Here is a 16,915-nt window from a genome sequence, read left to right on the forward strand (position 1 = left end):
TGCAGTTTTGCAATGCCTCAGTTGGCGATTGCTGCTGTTTATGAGTTGTTGTAGGTACTGTCACCAATATGATATAAATGCAGCCGTTCATTCGAATGAGGCATTGGCAACAACTGACCTCCCTAGGCTTCTTAGATGTGTTGCTCTCAGTCCAATAACCAAAACTGTGGTGTGGCATCCAACTGAGAGATTGAGTTACATGGAGTTACTGCTGCACAGGAATTCTTAATCCTGTTCCACCATTTTTCCTTTCCTTAGAATAATGCCTGCTGCTGATCATAGTCTTCTGTGAGATGGAGGTTTCTGCTCAGGATGTAGAGTGTGAAAGGAGTAAGGAAAAGATCAAATCCTCAACCTGCGTTTTAGGACATGAGAAGGCAAAGATAATTTGGCATTCCAGATTGTGTATCTAGTGGACAGTGTTGCCTAAATAAACTCAGTGAGATCACATTCTGAGGATATAAACTTGTAATTTTGATCATATTGTTTGAATACATGGATAATGTAGAGTAGATAAGATAGATAACTCATCTATGAAATGCAGATTTGACATGTAGTCTGAGGTGTAAAGTGCCAAATGGACCACTGAAATTACCCAGTACACCTTCCAGGGGTGAGCACAGAATAACAGTCTTTAATGCTGTTGATGAGAATTTTTTCACAGGTGAATCAGTATTTATGAATACCATTACAGATGTTTTCTTTCATACAAGCATGAATTAATTATCCATTTTTTATCACAGGTGTCCTGCAGGATGCCAGGTGTGCCAGAATTTAATCAGGTAGGAGTGCATAAATATTTATCTGTGATTTTTATAATAATATATTTTTTATAATGATATAATGTTTATAATGATATAATTTTTAGTGGTGGGCATTTCTAGTCAAGAAAGTAATGACAGCAAAAATAGCCTTCCTTATGTATTGTCAGAGCAGCCTTTCTGGGGGCGTGCCGGAGAATGTTTAGCATATATCTGGGTAAATTGTATGATAACCTTTAATTTATTTGCAATAGGAGACTTTAGGCAAATACTTTCCGTGGGTGAGTTTGTCTTAATCTTCTCCTAAGGAATGAAAGGCAGAAATGTGCCTTTAAATGGGAGACAGTTCCAGCTATATCCTGGGTGATATGAAAGAGAATAAGACGAAAGCAATGGAGAACAGTAAGAATTATGGAAAGGGGAAAAACAAAAGAAAGGGAGAACAAAGAGAGTAGTTGAAACATTCCTGATGATAGGTTTTCTGAAGATTTTTTCATACTCTGCAGTGGGCATTCTGAGTCCCTGCTTTTGAGAAGGTGACCAACAAAAATTACATCACTTTGATGCTTTTAACTCATGTGTGGGTTTTTCAGGGAGCTAGTATTTTGTGACTTGTATTAATTAGTTGCCTTCCACCCAACATTTGTTGTTCAGCTGGTTTTCCCAAACAGGTTTCCATACTGTATCATAATAAATTATCAGTTTTTGGAAAAAAAATAATAACTTTCCTTGGCATTTGTTTTGTGTTAAAGGCTTCTGAAGGCTGAAGCAACAGAAAACAAAGAGTTTCTGATAACTAATGACTAGCAAACTGGTGCTAACTGTCCTGTCACCAGCATGAATATGATTATTTGCTTTTTCACTGTTTCACATTTTATTTTCCTTCTAATATTTTGTGAATCAAAAGCCACGTTTTTCAAAAAGCAAATAAATTACTCCTTGAAGTCAGATCACTGAAAAGGGCTGATATACAGAACGGTGTTGGCTTTTTAAGTAAGGCAAATAATCTGTGTGGCATCTGTACAGAAAGGGACATCTCCCTCTGAGGAAATGGTTCTGTATTTATTTTGCTTCAGAGCAGAAGAATAGAGATTCACAGATTTTTGCAGGTGCTCTGGAGGATTTTAGTGCTTCCTGCTAGCCTGCAGGTGGGTACCCAGGTGGATGTCTAAACCAAAGTTAACTTGTTCTTCAAAATATGGTAGTTTAATTCAGTCTACATAGAGACTACAGCAGTTCTGCAGTTCTCCCCCTCCACCCCGCAGAGTGACCATGTTGTTATTTGGTCTGGGAAGCTCATTGGTATGAAAATTAACCTGAGGGAATGGAAAACCAAACCAAGATTAGTTTTCCACCAAATCAGCCTCCTAAATCAAACACAGTTTAGCTGCATGGATGTGAATACTACAATGGGAGAGAGAGGAAGAGAAACTGGAAATGAGCACCCCACAGGGTGGGTTTGTTTTTTTCTTTCACCTTTGTAAATACATCCCATACCTTTGTGGATTTTTTTAATCTTGTAGCTGTTTCTTTCACTTTTTGTTGAGCATTTTCATGTTGTTTAAGTTTATGTGAGTCCTATTTGTCATATTTGTATATGTGGAATGTGTATGGGTGTCTGATGTTCATTTCAGTAGCCAGCCATTATCTTACAAGTGCATTTTCTCAAATGTTAACTGTTCTTGTCTTCTTGTGTATCTTAATATGTAAACAGTGCTGTCTTCTAGGAGAATTTTTGTGTTCCTAACAAGTGGAAATGATTTTCACATGAGTGTTATAGCTGGTTATATTGCATTTATTAGATCAGCATTGAAACAGGTTTTAGGCTTCCTGAGATCTGTAATTTTCCACAACAGTCCAAAAATGATGTGAATGTACTTGATGCCTACTATAATTTGACCTAATATTGTAGGCAAATGAAATGTGTTAATGATTTCTTACTTGCAACGAACTTCCAAGGTGTGCAAACAGTTTATGAGTAGGTTATGCAACTATTTGCTAGTACTAAATAGAATAACTCCATTTAGTAGTTGCTAATCAAATATGAGTAACATATTGGCACCTTTGTCTGTGCTTCCCTGGTGTGTTGAAATGGCCACTGTCTACTTTTTAGTACAGTGCTCATAAACACATCCCAGACAGCACCTACGCTGATCTCACTGCAAGAATATTCAGGAAAGTGGTGCCGAACACCTGCATCTTTACACATCTGAGATGTTCTCACAGGTTGTCTCTATGTCTGACCTTTTAGGCATATTTTTTGGATAGAGTCTCTAAAGTGCTGCCTACTAGGGCACTGGATTTTGTAATCTGGTGTCCAAGTTTGAGGTAAAATAGAACCAACTTTCTGTTCAGTAATTTTACTTCTTAGCTAGGCCTCTTCTAACTCTCTGACATTAACAGCATATTATGCAGAAAACTGTTCACTCTTAGAGTGATAAGACCAATGTTTATATTTCATGCCAAGGAACATGCTTTTTATAAGCTTGTTATAAACTCTTTTTTATACTTACTGCTATAACAAACAAGGTCAGATAATTTTGTTATTTGCCCCAGTTTGGCCTAAACCACAAAATCTGGCCACTGCAGTTACTTTCACCTCAGTGTTGACCCACCAGGTTTCCCCTTGTTGCTCGAAGCAGGACTTTTCCAGGAGTCTGCTTTTATGTTTCTGACATTGCTCCCTCCATCACTAGTAGTTTAGTGAGGCAAAGAAGGTAAAGTCATTGCAAAGATGCTTTGAATCAGTGCATGTGATATATTCATAGGATCACGGGATAACTTAGGCTGACAGGGACCTGGGGAGGTCTCCAGTCCCAGCCGCTGCCCAGAGCATGCTCAGCCAGGGGGTGAGAGTGGGCTGCTCAAGGGTTTATCCAGTCGGGGCATAAAATCCTCAAGGCCAGAGAAATCGCACCTTCCCTAGGTCCCAGCTCCACCACTGAGCTGTCCTCCTGGGGAACAGCTTCTCCTTATCTGCACCCTGAGCCTCTTGTGTTTCAGCTTGTGTCGCTGCCTCCCACCCTTCTGCCACTCAGTGGTGTGAAGAGCCTGACTGCATCTCTTCCGTCCCCTCACACCAGTGCCAAGGATGCGGTTGGGTGCCCCTGAAACCATCATTCCTCCCAGCTGAACTCTCTTGGTCCCACAGCCTGTTCTTTGAGGGCAAGGGCTCCGGCCCCACCATCTGTCACCAGGATGGTCACTGTCCCCAGAGTCCCTCCAGTTTTCTGGTGTCTCTTCTGTGTAGGGGACTCAAACTGGAGGCAGCACCCAGACAGGGTCTGATGGGCACCATGCAGACGGGACAGTCGCTGCCTTTCCCTGGCTCTTGGGCCATGTCCTGCTTACACCACCCCAGGCACTGCTGGCCCTCATTGCTGCCTGGGCACATGAGTGGCCCCAGCTTAGCTCACTGCCCACTAGCACGCGGGGCCATGCCCCAGAGCTGCCCCCTCCCCAGGTCTGCATGTGCCCTCCATCCATTCCTTTGGGTTGCTGGTGGAGATGGTGAAGAGAACAGGCCCTGCACAGACTCTCTGGGACCCTGCTGGAAACCAGCCTCCAGGCAGTGTCCAACCCATAACCACCACCCTGTGAACCCACCACCCAACCAGGTCCTCACCTGCCAGTGTGTCCTCCCTCCCAGACTGTAATGTCCCAGCCGAGGTATGAGAGTATTGGGGGAGACAGTGCCGACAGCCTGACTAGATTGGAGATAGGTGGCATCTGCTGTTTTCCTCTTGTCCCCATGATTTTGTCACAGAAGTCAGTCAGTTGGGTCAGGCATGATTTACCCTTGGTAACTCCTTGCCGACAGCTCCCGTCACTGACTTCTCCCTGCTGTGCCCAGACTTGGGCTCCAGGAAGTCTCACTCCTTGATTTCACCTGGGACTGATGGGAGGCCAGTCAGCCTGCAGTTCGCTAGGGTGGCTTTTGCCCTTTTTTGAAGGCAAGTGTGACATTTGCACAAAACTTTACAGAAAAAAGACCCAAACAGCTGTATGAAATGTTCTGCTTTGGTTTCCTGAGAGCCTCTTAGTCTTGACTTTTGATTTCCCACGTAGCTCAGGGGTCCTTAGCACCTTGTCTCTTCCTGATAGATGGCTAGAGAGAGTGAGTGTGCCAGGTTGGAGCAGAGCATGAGCGATTTGGGGTATACCTTTCCTTTTGAGTTTATACCTCTTGCTGTGGTAATCTCTGAGCTAAAAGCAGCTGCGTGTACACTGCGCATCTGTGTATTAGGTCTATGTGCAGTTCCTCCACTGCCTGCTCAGCATAACTGAGCTGTTTGAGGGCAGCTCACCTCTGGGTGCATTTGCATGTAAACATTAAATATGTAGTGCAAATGATGTTAACTACTAAAATAATTCGGTATTCATTGGACCTCTCAGTTTCAAGGTTACTGCACTGATTTGTCTTGTCAGATGGTTGGTTCCTTTCCATAGGGTCTCAGCTTTGAAAAGGCAGGTTGCTCTGGCTCTTGCTGCTCTAGGAGGGGCTGCTGATGTACAACTTCTGTACGGATCAGTAACGTATGAGACAGCATCTCATATTTTGATGATGGGCTGCAATTAATTCAGATGTTAGAAAATGTAATCCATTGATGATGAGCCTGATTGCTTTTCAATTCTGTCCTTCCAAGTGCTGGTATTTGCTGAGTCAGACAGTGTAATGATCATTTCCTTTTCATTTTTCCAGGACTTAGTCTTTAGCATATACCTGACTTCTTTCTGGCAAGTCCCTGGGTTTCTGTGATATCCCGCTATTTGTCTTAGCTAGGGAAAAGGTGGTCCATGTTAGCTAATCCATGTTGAATTAGCTTCACAAAAATTTGGGCCTTCTGACTTCCAGCTAACTATCATCGTACGTGCAACAATAGAGCTCAGGTCTTTTCTGTGTTGCTAGGCTTCTACAACTCTTTAATTCTTCACTGAATAATATTGTTTAATTGAGTTATTTTTTTCTCCAAGAGTGTGGGCGGCTTCCTTCTCCAGTCAGCTTTTGCAGAACATTAAATCAATTGAATGTAATTTGCCTGTGTTGAAAAACTGGAGTGCAAACATATCAAAAGCGCCTTTCTGAAGCAGTTCACTCCCATAATTTGCTTGGGCTTGCTTGGGGGTTTGTTTTTGTTTGTTTGTTTGTTATTTTTAATCTATTTCTCTTTCACCAGTTAGTTCTTACTCGTCTCCACAGAAAACCCTCTCTCTTTCTGAATGTACCTTGTCAGAGTTTTTCAGACGTTGTTTACGTCTAACTGTTCCCTAGATCCACAAGTAATACATCTGAGTCCCAAGGCAGTTATCGAATTTGGGTTGTTGGAGGCTGTTTGGTATCTTAAATCACGGAAAGGGAAGAATTTATCTCCATTGCCAGTTCTGAAATGTCTAAACGAAAGCTGGACTGTCAGATGTCACTATAAATTACATTGAAGTTAATCCTGTAGAAGAGACTGGAGCCTGTTGAAGCCTGTATGACAGTAATACTGATTGAATTTGGAATCTGGGTTATTCATCCAGTTGCAAGTCTTTAATACTAACTGAGCTTCTGCTAAATTTGCCTTAACATTGCACTTCAATCAATTTATTTTGTATATTCACATTGCTGGTATCCAAGGGTTAGTATAAAACCCTAGAAGTTCTTTCTAGGGTTATAGAACCCTAGAAGTATAGAACCCTGAAGTTCTTTCTAGGCTGAGGGTTGCTTCTCTCCTCCTGATTAATCCCCGTAACTCCTAGATGTTTCTTTCATACCTAGAATAACCTGTGGTAATAATCATAGCAAACCTTGGTTTCCTGAGATACTCCTCTGAAATCTCACATATGAGACCAGTAAATTTGAGCTGCATTGCTCAGGTCAGAATTTGGGACTCTCAAACTGTTACAGAGTCATACAGAATCACAGCATGGTTTGGATTGGAAGGGCCCTTTGAAGATCATCCTGTCCAGTCCCTCAACATTTATTAGTGTTCCTCAGGTACAGAACAAATTCTGTATCAAATCCAACAAAACATATTTATGATTTAATTCAATGCAACTTTGCCATTGTTGAGATTTTTTTTCAGCTGAGTTAATTTTTATGATATTCCAAGTCAGCAAGCTGCAATATCCTTCTTTGTAGAAAAACTATTTGGGCTATTCTGATCAAGATCCTATAGTTGCATGCAAGTGTGTTTGATATAAAATAATTTCTCTTTTTTTAATGTGAGGTGTTGCTGTGGACGGTTCATTGGAGATCACCCAGGAGTAGACTGTAGCTGGCCTGTTTATCAGGCTGCTCCACAAAGAGATGGTGGAGAATGGTCTGTCCAAAAACACACAAAGATGAGTCCAACAGATGCATTTGGTACAATCAATTTTCAAGATGGAGATCACACTTACCATGCCAAGGTAATAGATGATGGGTTTATATGTCTGACTTCTTTTTATAATTTCAGCATAAGAAAGACAAAAAGTGGTTTTGGGTGAATATCAGATTGTTTGTCTTAAGAGAGCAGGGGCATCTAAAAGTAAGTCAGGTTAGAGTGTTTGATATTTCTACATTGAACTTCACTGCAATTGTGCATTGTCTTGCTGTTTATATTTCTCACTGGTGTATTTTTGTGCTATCATGTTAGGGGTATTGTGAAAGTTATAATCCTGCTCAAAATCTTTAACACATTAGTGCTAAGAACTTTGCAACATGTTGCGGTTTTTTCTCTTGGAGAGTGTAAAGGATTTTTCATAAAAAGGTTTATTTTACCCATTATTATTTTTTCCAGTATATCAGACTCTCTTATGATAGCAGTTTGGATCAGCTGTTGCACCTGATGGTTAAAGAATGGCAGATGGAGTTGCCAAAGCTAGTGATCTCTGTTCATGGAGGCATTCAAAATTTCAAGCTTCCCTCAAAGGTCAAGCAGGTTTTCAGCAAAGGATTGGTGAAGGCTGCTGAGACTACAGGAGCATGGATAATTACAGAAGGCATCAACAGTGGTAGTGTAATTATTTTTCCTTGTTTCAGTCTTTCTCTGATGTTTTTTCTCTGCATACAAGCATGTACATTCAGGGCAAATATAATGAAATTGTTTCTGAATATTTTTAATTTTTTTTTTTTTTTTATTAAAGAGCAGAGTATTCTGCTTGTAATAAGAAACACTGACCTTACATGTTGAGTTTGAAGCATTGGTGCGTTACGTCTGAGCCTTACAATTCCTCTGGTGCACGTCAAATATACAAGTGGGGTGGCATGGTTTGTTTCGGATTAAAACATAACCATAGAATAAATTAAATGATGGCAAACCCATGTATTGTAGAAGGTCTCCAAATGTAGAAGAAAATTGATGATTTAATTTTCTGTTTAGGAGTGTCCAGGCATGTGGGGGATGCGCTGAAGGGCTGTGCCTCACCACACCTGAGAAAGATCTGTGCTGTTGGGATTCCTCCATGGGGTATCATTGAGAACCAGAGGGATCTCATTGGAAAAGATGTGAGTAGGACATGTTTTAATAATAAAAGCCTTCGTGTTCAGGGATTGCTACAGCTGTCTTGCAAACTTTATTGGCTGTTTGCTTCATTTCACTAGTTTGGTACTTTTTCTCAGTAACAGAGGCTAAGATTGTGCTCAGCAGTAGAATTCCGTGGCATGTTTAGGCACTGTGTTTTGCTTTTTATGTATAAATGAATAGTTCTAAAATACTTCCCTTACACGAAGTTGTCATTTCTTTTTGAAATTTTGTAATTAATTAGGCAATTCTCTTGTGGTTGCAAATGATGTATTTCTATATTCATGTGATTCAGGATGAGCAATCAGGTTAATGGTATACACAAATAGGCTATTAATATGCATGCTTTTTATTAATAAACTAGAACTTCATGTGAGTGCCAATGTGAGGGCACAATCTACATAACTGTCTAAAAACACTTGACAAGTAAGGTGAAATTGTTCCTGATAAATGATAGCTCACATGGTTTTAACGGGAATACACCCAGGAAAAACATGCCATTGTGTTTCAGCTGTTGCAATGAAAGGCAGGCAGTGACTCTGACTAATCAGAAATGCTTTTGGTGGTATTAATTGTGGTTTTGTTGCTGTTAAGAATGAAATGAAAACCCATGTTTAAGTAGAGCAGCAAAAAGCATGCTGGAGGCTTTCAGAAGATCACAATATGATGAAGAAATACATACAAGCGAAGCAACATAAATGGTGATATTTTGTTTGTTTCTTTGAAGTTCTTTTATTTTGTTTTTTTTTTTGTTTGTTTGTTTGTTTGTTTTTTTCAGGTAGTTTGCCTGTACCAGACTCTTGGTAATCCACTCAGCAAGCTAAGTACCCTGAACAGCATGCATTCTCATTTTCTAATGGCAGATGATGGGACAGTAGGCAAGTATGGGAATGAAATGATTCTCAGGAGGAATTTGGAGAAGTACATATCACTTCAAAAAATACACACAAGTGAGTACTGCTGTGGTTAGCTTTATAACAGAAAAACCTATCCTAAAGGTTGTGGAGGTACTCGACACTTCCTGGAACGTGTACATCTTCATTTGCTATAGATTTCACTGAGGCTGGAAGTTATTAATTGCATATATCTAAAACTCTGAATATCAGGAAAATGAAGAGGGCAGCATTTTTATGAAGCATGATGCATTTGGGATAACTTGCATTTTGGTTTCTCGATTATAGAGACATCTAAATGACTCGGATTATTTAATAAGTATTGAGCATTTACTCACTTTGCAGTTTTGCATGGTCTCTGTATCAGCACGAGATAGTTTCCCAGCATTTTGCTAGGTGGAAAAATTGTCACATTCAGTGGAATTTGAATCCTTCTTCCCTTGTTCGTTACTTTTATCCTCATCACTCTTCCCTGTTGCAAGCCTGTGACTTCCTCAAGTACAGAAACAAAGACTGGTTGTGAAAGGATTACCTTCAGCCGATGTTTGTTTGTCAGATTGTATAAATTCCATTGTTTGCTTATGCAGTAACCGAGTTATGGTACAGAAATAATGAATTAAATATTTATTACACAGGCAAGTATTTCTCTTTATGCACTAGATTGTATAAATTATTTGTGGAAGTTCACTCTTACCTAGTGATTTAAATCTTGAGGTATGTTAAAAAAAATTAGCAGAGTTATGATGTTGAATCCTTGTTTCCTTTATCTGCTCACATTATAGAATTTACAAACTTAGAAACTTACCTAGTTTTTAACATGTTCATGTTTAGAGCTTCTTACTCAGCCTGTTGCATCTGTTCTTAGTATGAGTTTTTGCAAGTCAGACTTTCTGTTGTTTTTCTGTTTCTATTGCATCATATTTGAAGTTTATTTCTGATTGTTAATAAAACCACGCTGCTGTTGTAAAACTTGAGAAAGTCTGTTAAGAAGGGCCTGATTACTTTTCTATGTGTGTAGGTAGAAAAAGGAATATTGATGACATTCCAAATGCCGTCAGTGCCCTTGTTTGTGAGAGCTATCATAAAGGGCAGAAGGATATTCTGAAGGATGTGTCTTCTCTCAAAGGCTAGGGCCACTTACAATTTTATCAGCAGGTTTCAATGGTCTTTTTGATCTGGTTGCAGAAGTTCTGTGAAAGTCTTAAAAAGTGTAAGTCAAATTAGAGATGATGAAGGCGTGATTTCCTCCCCATTGAACCATGTGTGAAACTCCTTCATGAGTACTTAGCAGATGTTCTGATTTTTTTTGTGACTGGGACCTGTTTGTAACTGGTTAGGTGTGTTTTGAAACAGGAATGGGCCAAGGTGTACCCGTAGTTGCGTTGGTGGTGGAAGGAGGCCCCAACGTGATCCTAATGGTGTGGGAGTACCTGAGGGGCAGCCCAGCTGTCCCTGTGGTGGTCTATGAGGGCACTGGCAGAGCTGCAGACATCCTGGCTTTTACTCACAAGCACACGGGTGATACAGGGTGAGTAGTGGCATAATGTTCCTCCTGCTTGGTCTGTTGTATTGGAAGGGACCTGAAAACACCTGTCTCAAAACCACTGAGATAATTTCTAATGCTTCCAGTAATGAACGTGCTGTGGTCTTTTGCTGGTTTTTACCTCTGTGAAGTGAGAGCATAGCTTCTTCCTTCCCTGCCTCAAACTAATGCTGAAAGAATTATTCTGCCAAACTTACTAAGGCTTTTTTGAAGAGGAAAAAGGAACAGCATCTAGCTATTTTGAGTTATTATAATGTTTCTCACCTTTGATGGGGGACACTGCTGGGTGACCCCAGAGAACCTGCTTGGATTTTGAATCAATCCTTTCTCCTACAGTCAGTATTCTGTAAGTGGGCTTGGATTTGGGTTGCAGAATGCTTTTGAGACTTGGTCTGGGCTTAGCTGCTGTAGGAGCCTCAGGCTGGGGTAGGAGGAGGATTAAGGTTCCTTAGCTTTGGCTTTGGTTTACCCAGTGGTAACCCAAATTTGTCATCCTCATCTAGCTATAGGTCTTTATGCCATCTCCAGTGCAGCCTTAGCTGCAGATTCTATTAAACCTGCCTTGGTGAAAATTTAACGGCCAAAATGGAAATAATTATATGCATATTTGTATAGCAAATCAATATTTTTGTGAAAGTTTTTCAAAGTCAAAAGGGCTTTTAAAATTTAATTTTTTCATTTATGCTATTCCCAATAGTATATATGTATGGTCAGAACTAATGGCTGTGTGAATAATAGTTTATGTTATGGGATGCTTTTGCTTTGTTTTGTTGAGAGACGGCAGGAATAAGTCAGCAGAGAAGTGGAAATAAAAGAGATTTCTCATATGTCTCTGCTTAGCACAAGTTTTGTCTTTCGGGCTGGTAATAAGTAGCTAAAAATGTACTTATTCTTGCTTGTATATCTGTTTTTTAGGGAGCTGCGCCCTCAAGTGAAGGAGGAGGTCTTAGTGATGATTCAAAACACATTTAGCTTGGGGCAGAAACAATCCAGTCATCTATTTCATGTTTTGATGGAATGCATGGAGCACAGAGAGTCTGTGAGTGGGGTTCACACTCTGAGTTTAGGACATCTTCATTTGCTGTTACCCTTTTTGCTCTTTCTGTGGTGGGTTGGTGTGGGCATAGCAGTTGTAGAAGTAGCAGTGTTACCTCTGTTTTAAAGATAACACAAAGGTGTCTGTGCTAATTTATATATTGGCTAGCTCCACACAGCCTGTTCTTGGTGGTTGTTTATGAAATGACAACTTTTTTATTTTAGTAAAGGGCCAGACATCTTTTGCAGGAAAGATCAAGTATTTCCTACTTCTTTTCTTCTCTAGTAGTGTCTTGTAATTTAGAAAAGTTTCCATCCATTCTTCTACCAATAACAGAATTGTACTAGAACTTGTCTGTGTATTGAAATGGACTTTTAAAATGGGCTGGCACGTTTAGTGGCTCAAGTGCTCATTTGTGAGTAGAGTCATAGAATCATAGAATGGTTTGGGTTGGAAAGGACCTTAAAGATCATCTTGTTCCAAACCCCCTGCCATGGGACGGGACACCTTCCACTAAAGCAGATTCCTCAAAGCCCCATCCAGCCTGGCCTTGGACACTTCCAGGGATGGGACATCCCCAACTTCTATTGGCAGCCTGTTCCAGTGTCTCACCATCTTCACAGTGAAGAATCTTTTTTAAATATCTAATCTAAATCTCCCCTCTTGCAGTTTAAAGCTGTTAGCCCTTGTCCTATTGCTCCACTCCCTGATAAAGAGTCCCACCGCATCTTTCCTTAGGCCTCCTTTAAATACTGGAAGGCTGCTATAAGGTCTCCCTGGAGCCTTCTCTTCTCCAGGCTAAACAACCCCAGCTCTCTTAGCCTGTCCACACAGGGAAGGTACTCCAGCCCTCTGGTCATCTTCATGGCCCTCCTCTGGACTCACTCAAACAGGTCAGTGTCTTTCTTTTGCTGGGCACCCCAGAGCTGGATGCACTACTCCAGGTGGGGTCTCACCAGAGCAGAGTAGAGGGGCAGAATCACCTCCCTGGACCTGCTGGCCACACTTATGATGCAGCCAGGATGCAGTTGGCTTTCTGGGCTGCAAGGGCTCACGTTGAGCTTCTCACCCACAAGCACTCCCAAGTCCTTCTCCTCAGGGCTGCTCTCAATCCACTCATTGCCTAGCCCACATCCCTGTTTGGGATTGCCTTGACCCAGGTGCAGGACCTTGCACTTGGCCTTGCTGAACTTCATGAAGTTCACACAGGCCCACGTCTCAAGCCTGTCAGGGTCCCTCCAGATGACATGCCTTCCTTCTAGAGTATCAACGATGCCTCTCAGCTTGGTGTCATCCACAAACTTGTAGAGGGTGCATTCAATTCCACTGTCCATGTCACCAACAAAGATGTTTTATAACACTGGTCCCAGTACTGACCCTTGAGGGACAGCGCTTGTCACTAGTCTCCACCCGGACATTCAGTCATTGATGGCATATTTTTGAGTGCGATCATCCAGTCAGTTCCTTGTCCACAAAGTGGTCCACCCATCAAATCCATGTCTCTCCAGTTTAGAGACAAGGATGTTGTGCTGGACAGGATCAAAAGCTTCACACAAATCCAGGTAGGTGGTGTTGGTTGCTCTTCCCTTATCCACCAGTGCTGTAACCCCACTGTAGAAGGCCACCAAATTTCTCAGGCACAGTCTGCCCTTAGTGAAGCCATGTTGGCTGTGACCAGTCATTTCTCTGTTTTTCGTGTGCTTTAGCATGGTTTCCAAGAGGATCTGCTCCATGATCTTGCCAGGCACAAAGGCGAAACTGACCAGCCTGTAGTTCCCCAAGTCTTCCTTTTAAGCCTTTTTAAAAACGGGGTTGTATTTTCCCTTTTCCAGTCAGCAGGAACTTCAGTCTTCCTTGACTTTTCAAATATGATGGAGTAATGATTAGTATTTGTTATGGAAGTAATGACAGTTGTAACAATGATCAGTAAAATGGAAAAATGGAAACTACCCAAGATAGGTTTTGGTTTGGGTTTTTGTTGTTTGTTTGTTTTTTTACTTCATTTGAGTGTTTATTTTCTAGTTGAAAAACTGAGTAGCTATCAACCATATTGCATTTTTACATTTTTTAGCTTTGAAGGCTAATCAGAAGGAAATAGACTCATGTTATAATGCCGTAGGTTGATGCCAGTTTGCCTGGAATGCCATTGCATTAAAAGCAAAATGGTACATTTTTTGTCTGAAACAAAGGAAAATCATGTCGAGGCCTTTGCCATTGTTTGTGTTGAAATGTGTATGATTTAATCTACCACAGCCATTACAAAGAAATAACTACAGACTTCTCTGCCTAACCTCAAATACTATATACTTCTGCAATTCTAACAGATAACCATATTTGATGCGGAGTCAGAAGATCAGCAGGACATTGATTTGGCAATTCTGACTGCACTCTTGAAAGGTACCTATCTAAAAGCATGACCTGTTTTCATCTGACATGTAGTCCCATTGGCTTACCTTTTCAAAATGAAGGAGTAACATATATGTGTGAAAACTGCTAGGTCCTTTGCTTGTTTCCTAGGTACAAATATGTCTGCTTCAGATCAGCTAGATTTGGCGTTGGCCTGGAACCGGCTAGATATTGCCAAGAAACACATACTGGTTTATGGACAACACTGGAAGGTACTTTTGTAATTTTCACAGTGGCTTTACACTTTATTATGATGACTAGTTTTCCATGATTTGCATTTGTCAGGCTTTAAGTAAGGAATAGTTTGATGCTTGGAGTCGTTCTTCTGCAGTAATCATCTTTGATTTTGGACAGACATTATTCTTAAAATTGAGAAGTATTCAACTGCAGAGTGCATCAGATGAAAAATCAAACACATTTATTTCCCCAGAGAAGAGGTGATATCTAAAATACCTGTAGTTTTTGCTGCTAGCTTTTTCACATAGTTTCAGTGGTCCTTTTGGATATGTTCCTCAAGCCTGTGTTGACAATCATGGGTGGTCAAGGATATTTCGTTGTAGCTCAGAGGGCTCTTTTCTCCAAAGGAGTGTTGCCTCTATTTTCCTAGCTCTAGACAAAAATACAGAAATCACGGTCCTTTATGGTGGTACCAGGTAAAAAAAGGTAGAATTAACTTTGGTATCATGGCATTATTTCAGATATTGTTTCTTAGGAATAGCTGCAGTCAAAGCAAGCTGTGATTTAGACCTATATTAACTGTATGCATCTGAAAGAACATACAGTAGCAATTGGATCACTCCTATAAATTGTGTTTTTCAACTTTTCAGATGCAATCTGATATTTAAGTATAACCCTTCCTAAATGAGTTTTTATGTACATAATACAATTTTTATAGATGATAAATATAAAACTGTATTTGCCTCAACACATGCTATTCCCATTTGTTTTAAGAGTAAATATTTCCTTCAAGAAATTATATCTGATGCTCCCAGAAGTTTCCCCTTCCAAGAATTACAAGGTTGATTTTTCCAGTCACAAGTGCCTTTTCTTCTTTACAATGTAAATTTTGGAAAATCGTCAGTGTGTATATTTTTTTTGAGTGGCCATAGTTGGTTGGTTGACACAACAAGAGACCTGAATTTATTGATCACCAGTCCATATTTTCCTGTGCTGTATAAGCTGAATACATGGACAACTGTGCCTGAGATGTCTACAACTGGGCATCTGTGAATTAAAGGCGTATTTGTTGTTGTTGTTGTTAGTCTTTGGGCTCAGTTCACTGTCTGTGAAGTGGAGACAACCATGTCTCCATTAGGAACCATTAGGAACCATTAGGAAGAATTACTTTACTGAGAGAGCAGTCAGGCACTGGAACAGCCTGCCCAGGGAGGTGATGGAGTCGCCATCCCTGGAGGTATTTGAGGAGCGTGTAGACATGGCACTTCAGGGCATGCTCTAGTGCCTGAGATTGTTGGTTTGCATCTGTTTGTGGGTGGGTGTGGTGTGGGGTTGCGGGTGTTTGTTTTGGTTTGGTTTTGGTGTTGTGTGGTTTTTTTTTTTTTTTTTGGTTGGTTGGACTCGATGATCTCAAAGGTCTCTTCCAACCAAGAAGATTCTGTGGTGTCGTGTTCTTGCACAAAACCTGGTAAAAATGAATAGTGTTAAGTGCTCACTGAAAGGCAAAGAATGAAATTAGGGTTTCATTTTCAGGATTTGAACGGTGTGTGAATACTAAGGGATGTGCTAAGCCTGGAACAATAAAGTTAGAACAAAATGTTGAATAGCTCCTTGTAAGACAGCATCATTCACTCTGTGAACTGAGTAAGACTAACCCCTCTGGGGAAACATATTGTATGATTGAGCAATGAGTAATTGAATCATTATTAATGGTGATGACTGATAATAATGAATGAATGACTGAATGATGATAATCTGATAACTTTTCAATGTTTGACTGCATAATCTCAACAGCCATTCTGTCCAACAGACTTTTATTTTTATGGAATACGGAAAAGATTTGTGTATACACAATGACGTGTGCATATTTTACCCTTATGGGCCTTTTTTACAATAGCCTGTTATGTTTTGACTCTATGAAGAAAATTTATTTTTCCGAATGTCTTCTTCATTGTTTTGTAGCATGTAAACTTCTTTATTTGTGTGACGTGCGGAAAACAGATTCCACAACCTATGAGGTTGTAAAGTAGGTATGTTTATTTGGCGTCGGGCAGCACGGGGGGGTCGCCCCACCACAATCGTGCGCACCCACCACGGCAGTTAGCTTAGGATTTATACAACCAAAGCTTACATATTCAAGGAGCGCCTATACATATCCATAACCTTTCCCCGAAAAGGCGGTCTTTATTACAATGATTCCGAGAAATCATTTCCATAGTCTCGGTGCTTAACTCCTCCCAGCTGCGCAGGCGCAGTGCCTCCTGGTGGTCGTGGGCCAGGGTCTCGGGGATGAAGGCCGTATGTCTTCCTGGCTGTGCACCTTTCACCTTTAATGTTAATGTGCTGCTCCAGGCCACAGAACTGGTTCAGCCAGATGATTGCTTTCTCAAGACAACTGGGTTCCTTCTTTGAATACCAGTTGTTCCCTTATCTCCCAGCAAGGCCTGATGTGATCACTTTATTGTTTCAACAGGTTCTTTGCCTAAACACCTTAGCAATGGCTTAAGGCTATAGATATACAGCTTAAGCCAAGCAATGGCTCTACTATTAACCCTTGAGTGTTAGTTCCCCTTATCATGCATTCATTTAGATTTTTGCATTCAGTAGCGCTG

At 40.7% G+C, this 16,915-nt stretch overlaps 1 protein-coding gene across 1 annotated transcript in view; it reads left to right on the plus strand.

Annotated features, from left to right (window-relative positions):
- The window catches only part of TRPM6 (transient receptor potential cation channel subfamily M member 6), an 88,497-nt gene that overhangs the window by 18,281 nt on the left and 53,301 nt on the right, over window positions 1-16,915 (plus strand). The window contains exons 3-11 of the mRNA XM_074166354.1: window positions 744-782; window positions 6,974-7,154; window positions 7,526-7,739; window positions 8,108-8,232; window positions 9,027-9,198; window positions 10,495-10,669; window positions 11,600-11,723; window positions 14,045-14,117; window positions 14,238-14,338. Coding sequence (XP_074022455.1) covers window positions 744-782; window positions 6,974-7,154; window positions 7,526-7,739; window positions 8,108-8,232; window positions 9,027-9,198; window positions 10,495-10,669; window positions 11,600-11,723; window positions 14,045-14,117; window positions 14,238-14,338 — 1,204 coding nt within the window. The remainder of the gene's footprint in view (window positions 1-743; window positions 783-6,973; window positions 7,155-7,525; window positions 7,740-8,107; window positions 8,233-9,026; window positions 9,199-10,494; window positions 10,670-11,599; window positions 11,724-14,044; window positions 14,118-14,237; window positions 14,339-16,915) is intronic.

Source organism: Numenius arquata, chromosome Z (genome assembly GCF_964106895.1).
Source record: "Numenius arquata chromosome Z, bNumArq3.hap1.1, whole genome shotgun sequence".
Classification (NCBI taxonomy): Eukaryota; Metazoa; Chordata; class Aves; order Charadriiformes; family Scolopacidae; genus Numenius; species Numenius arquata.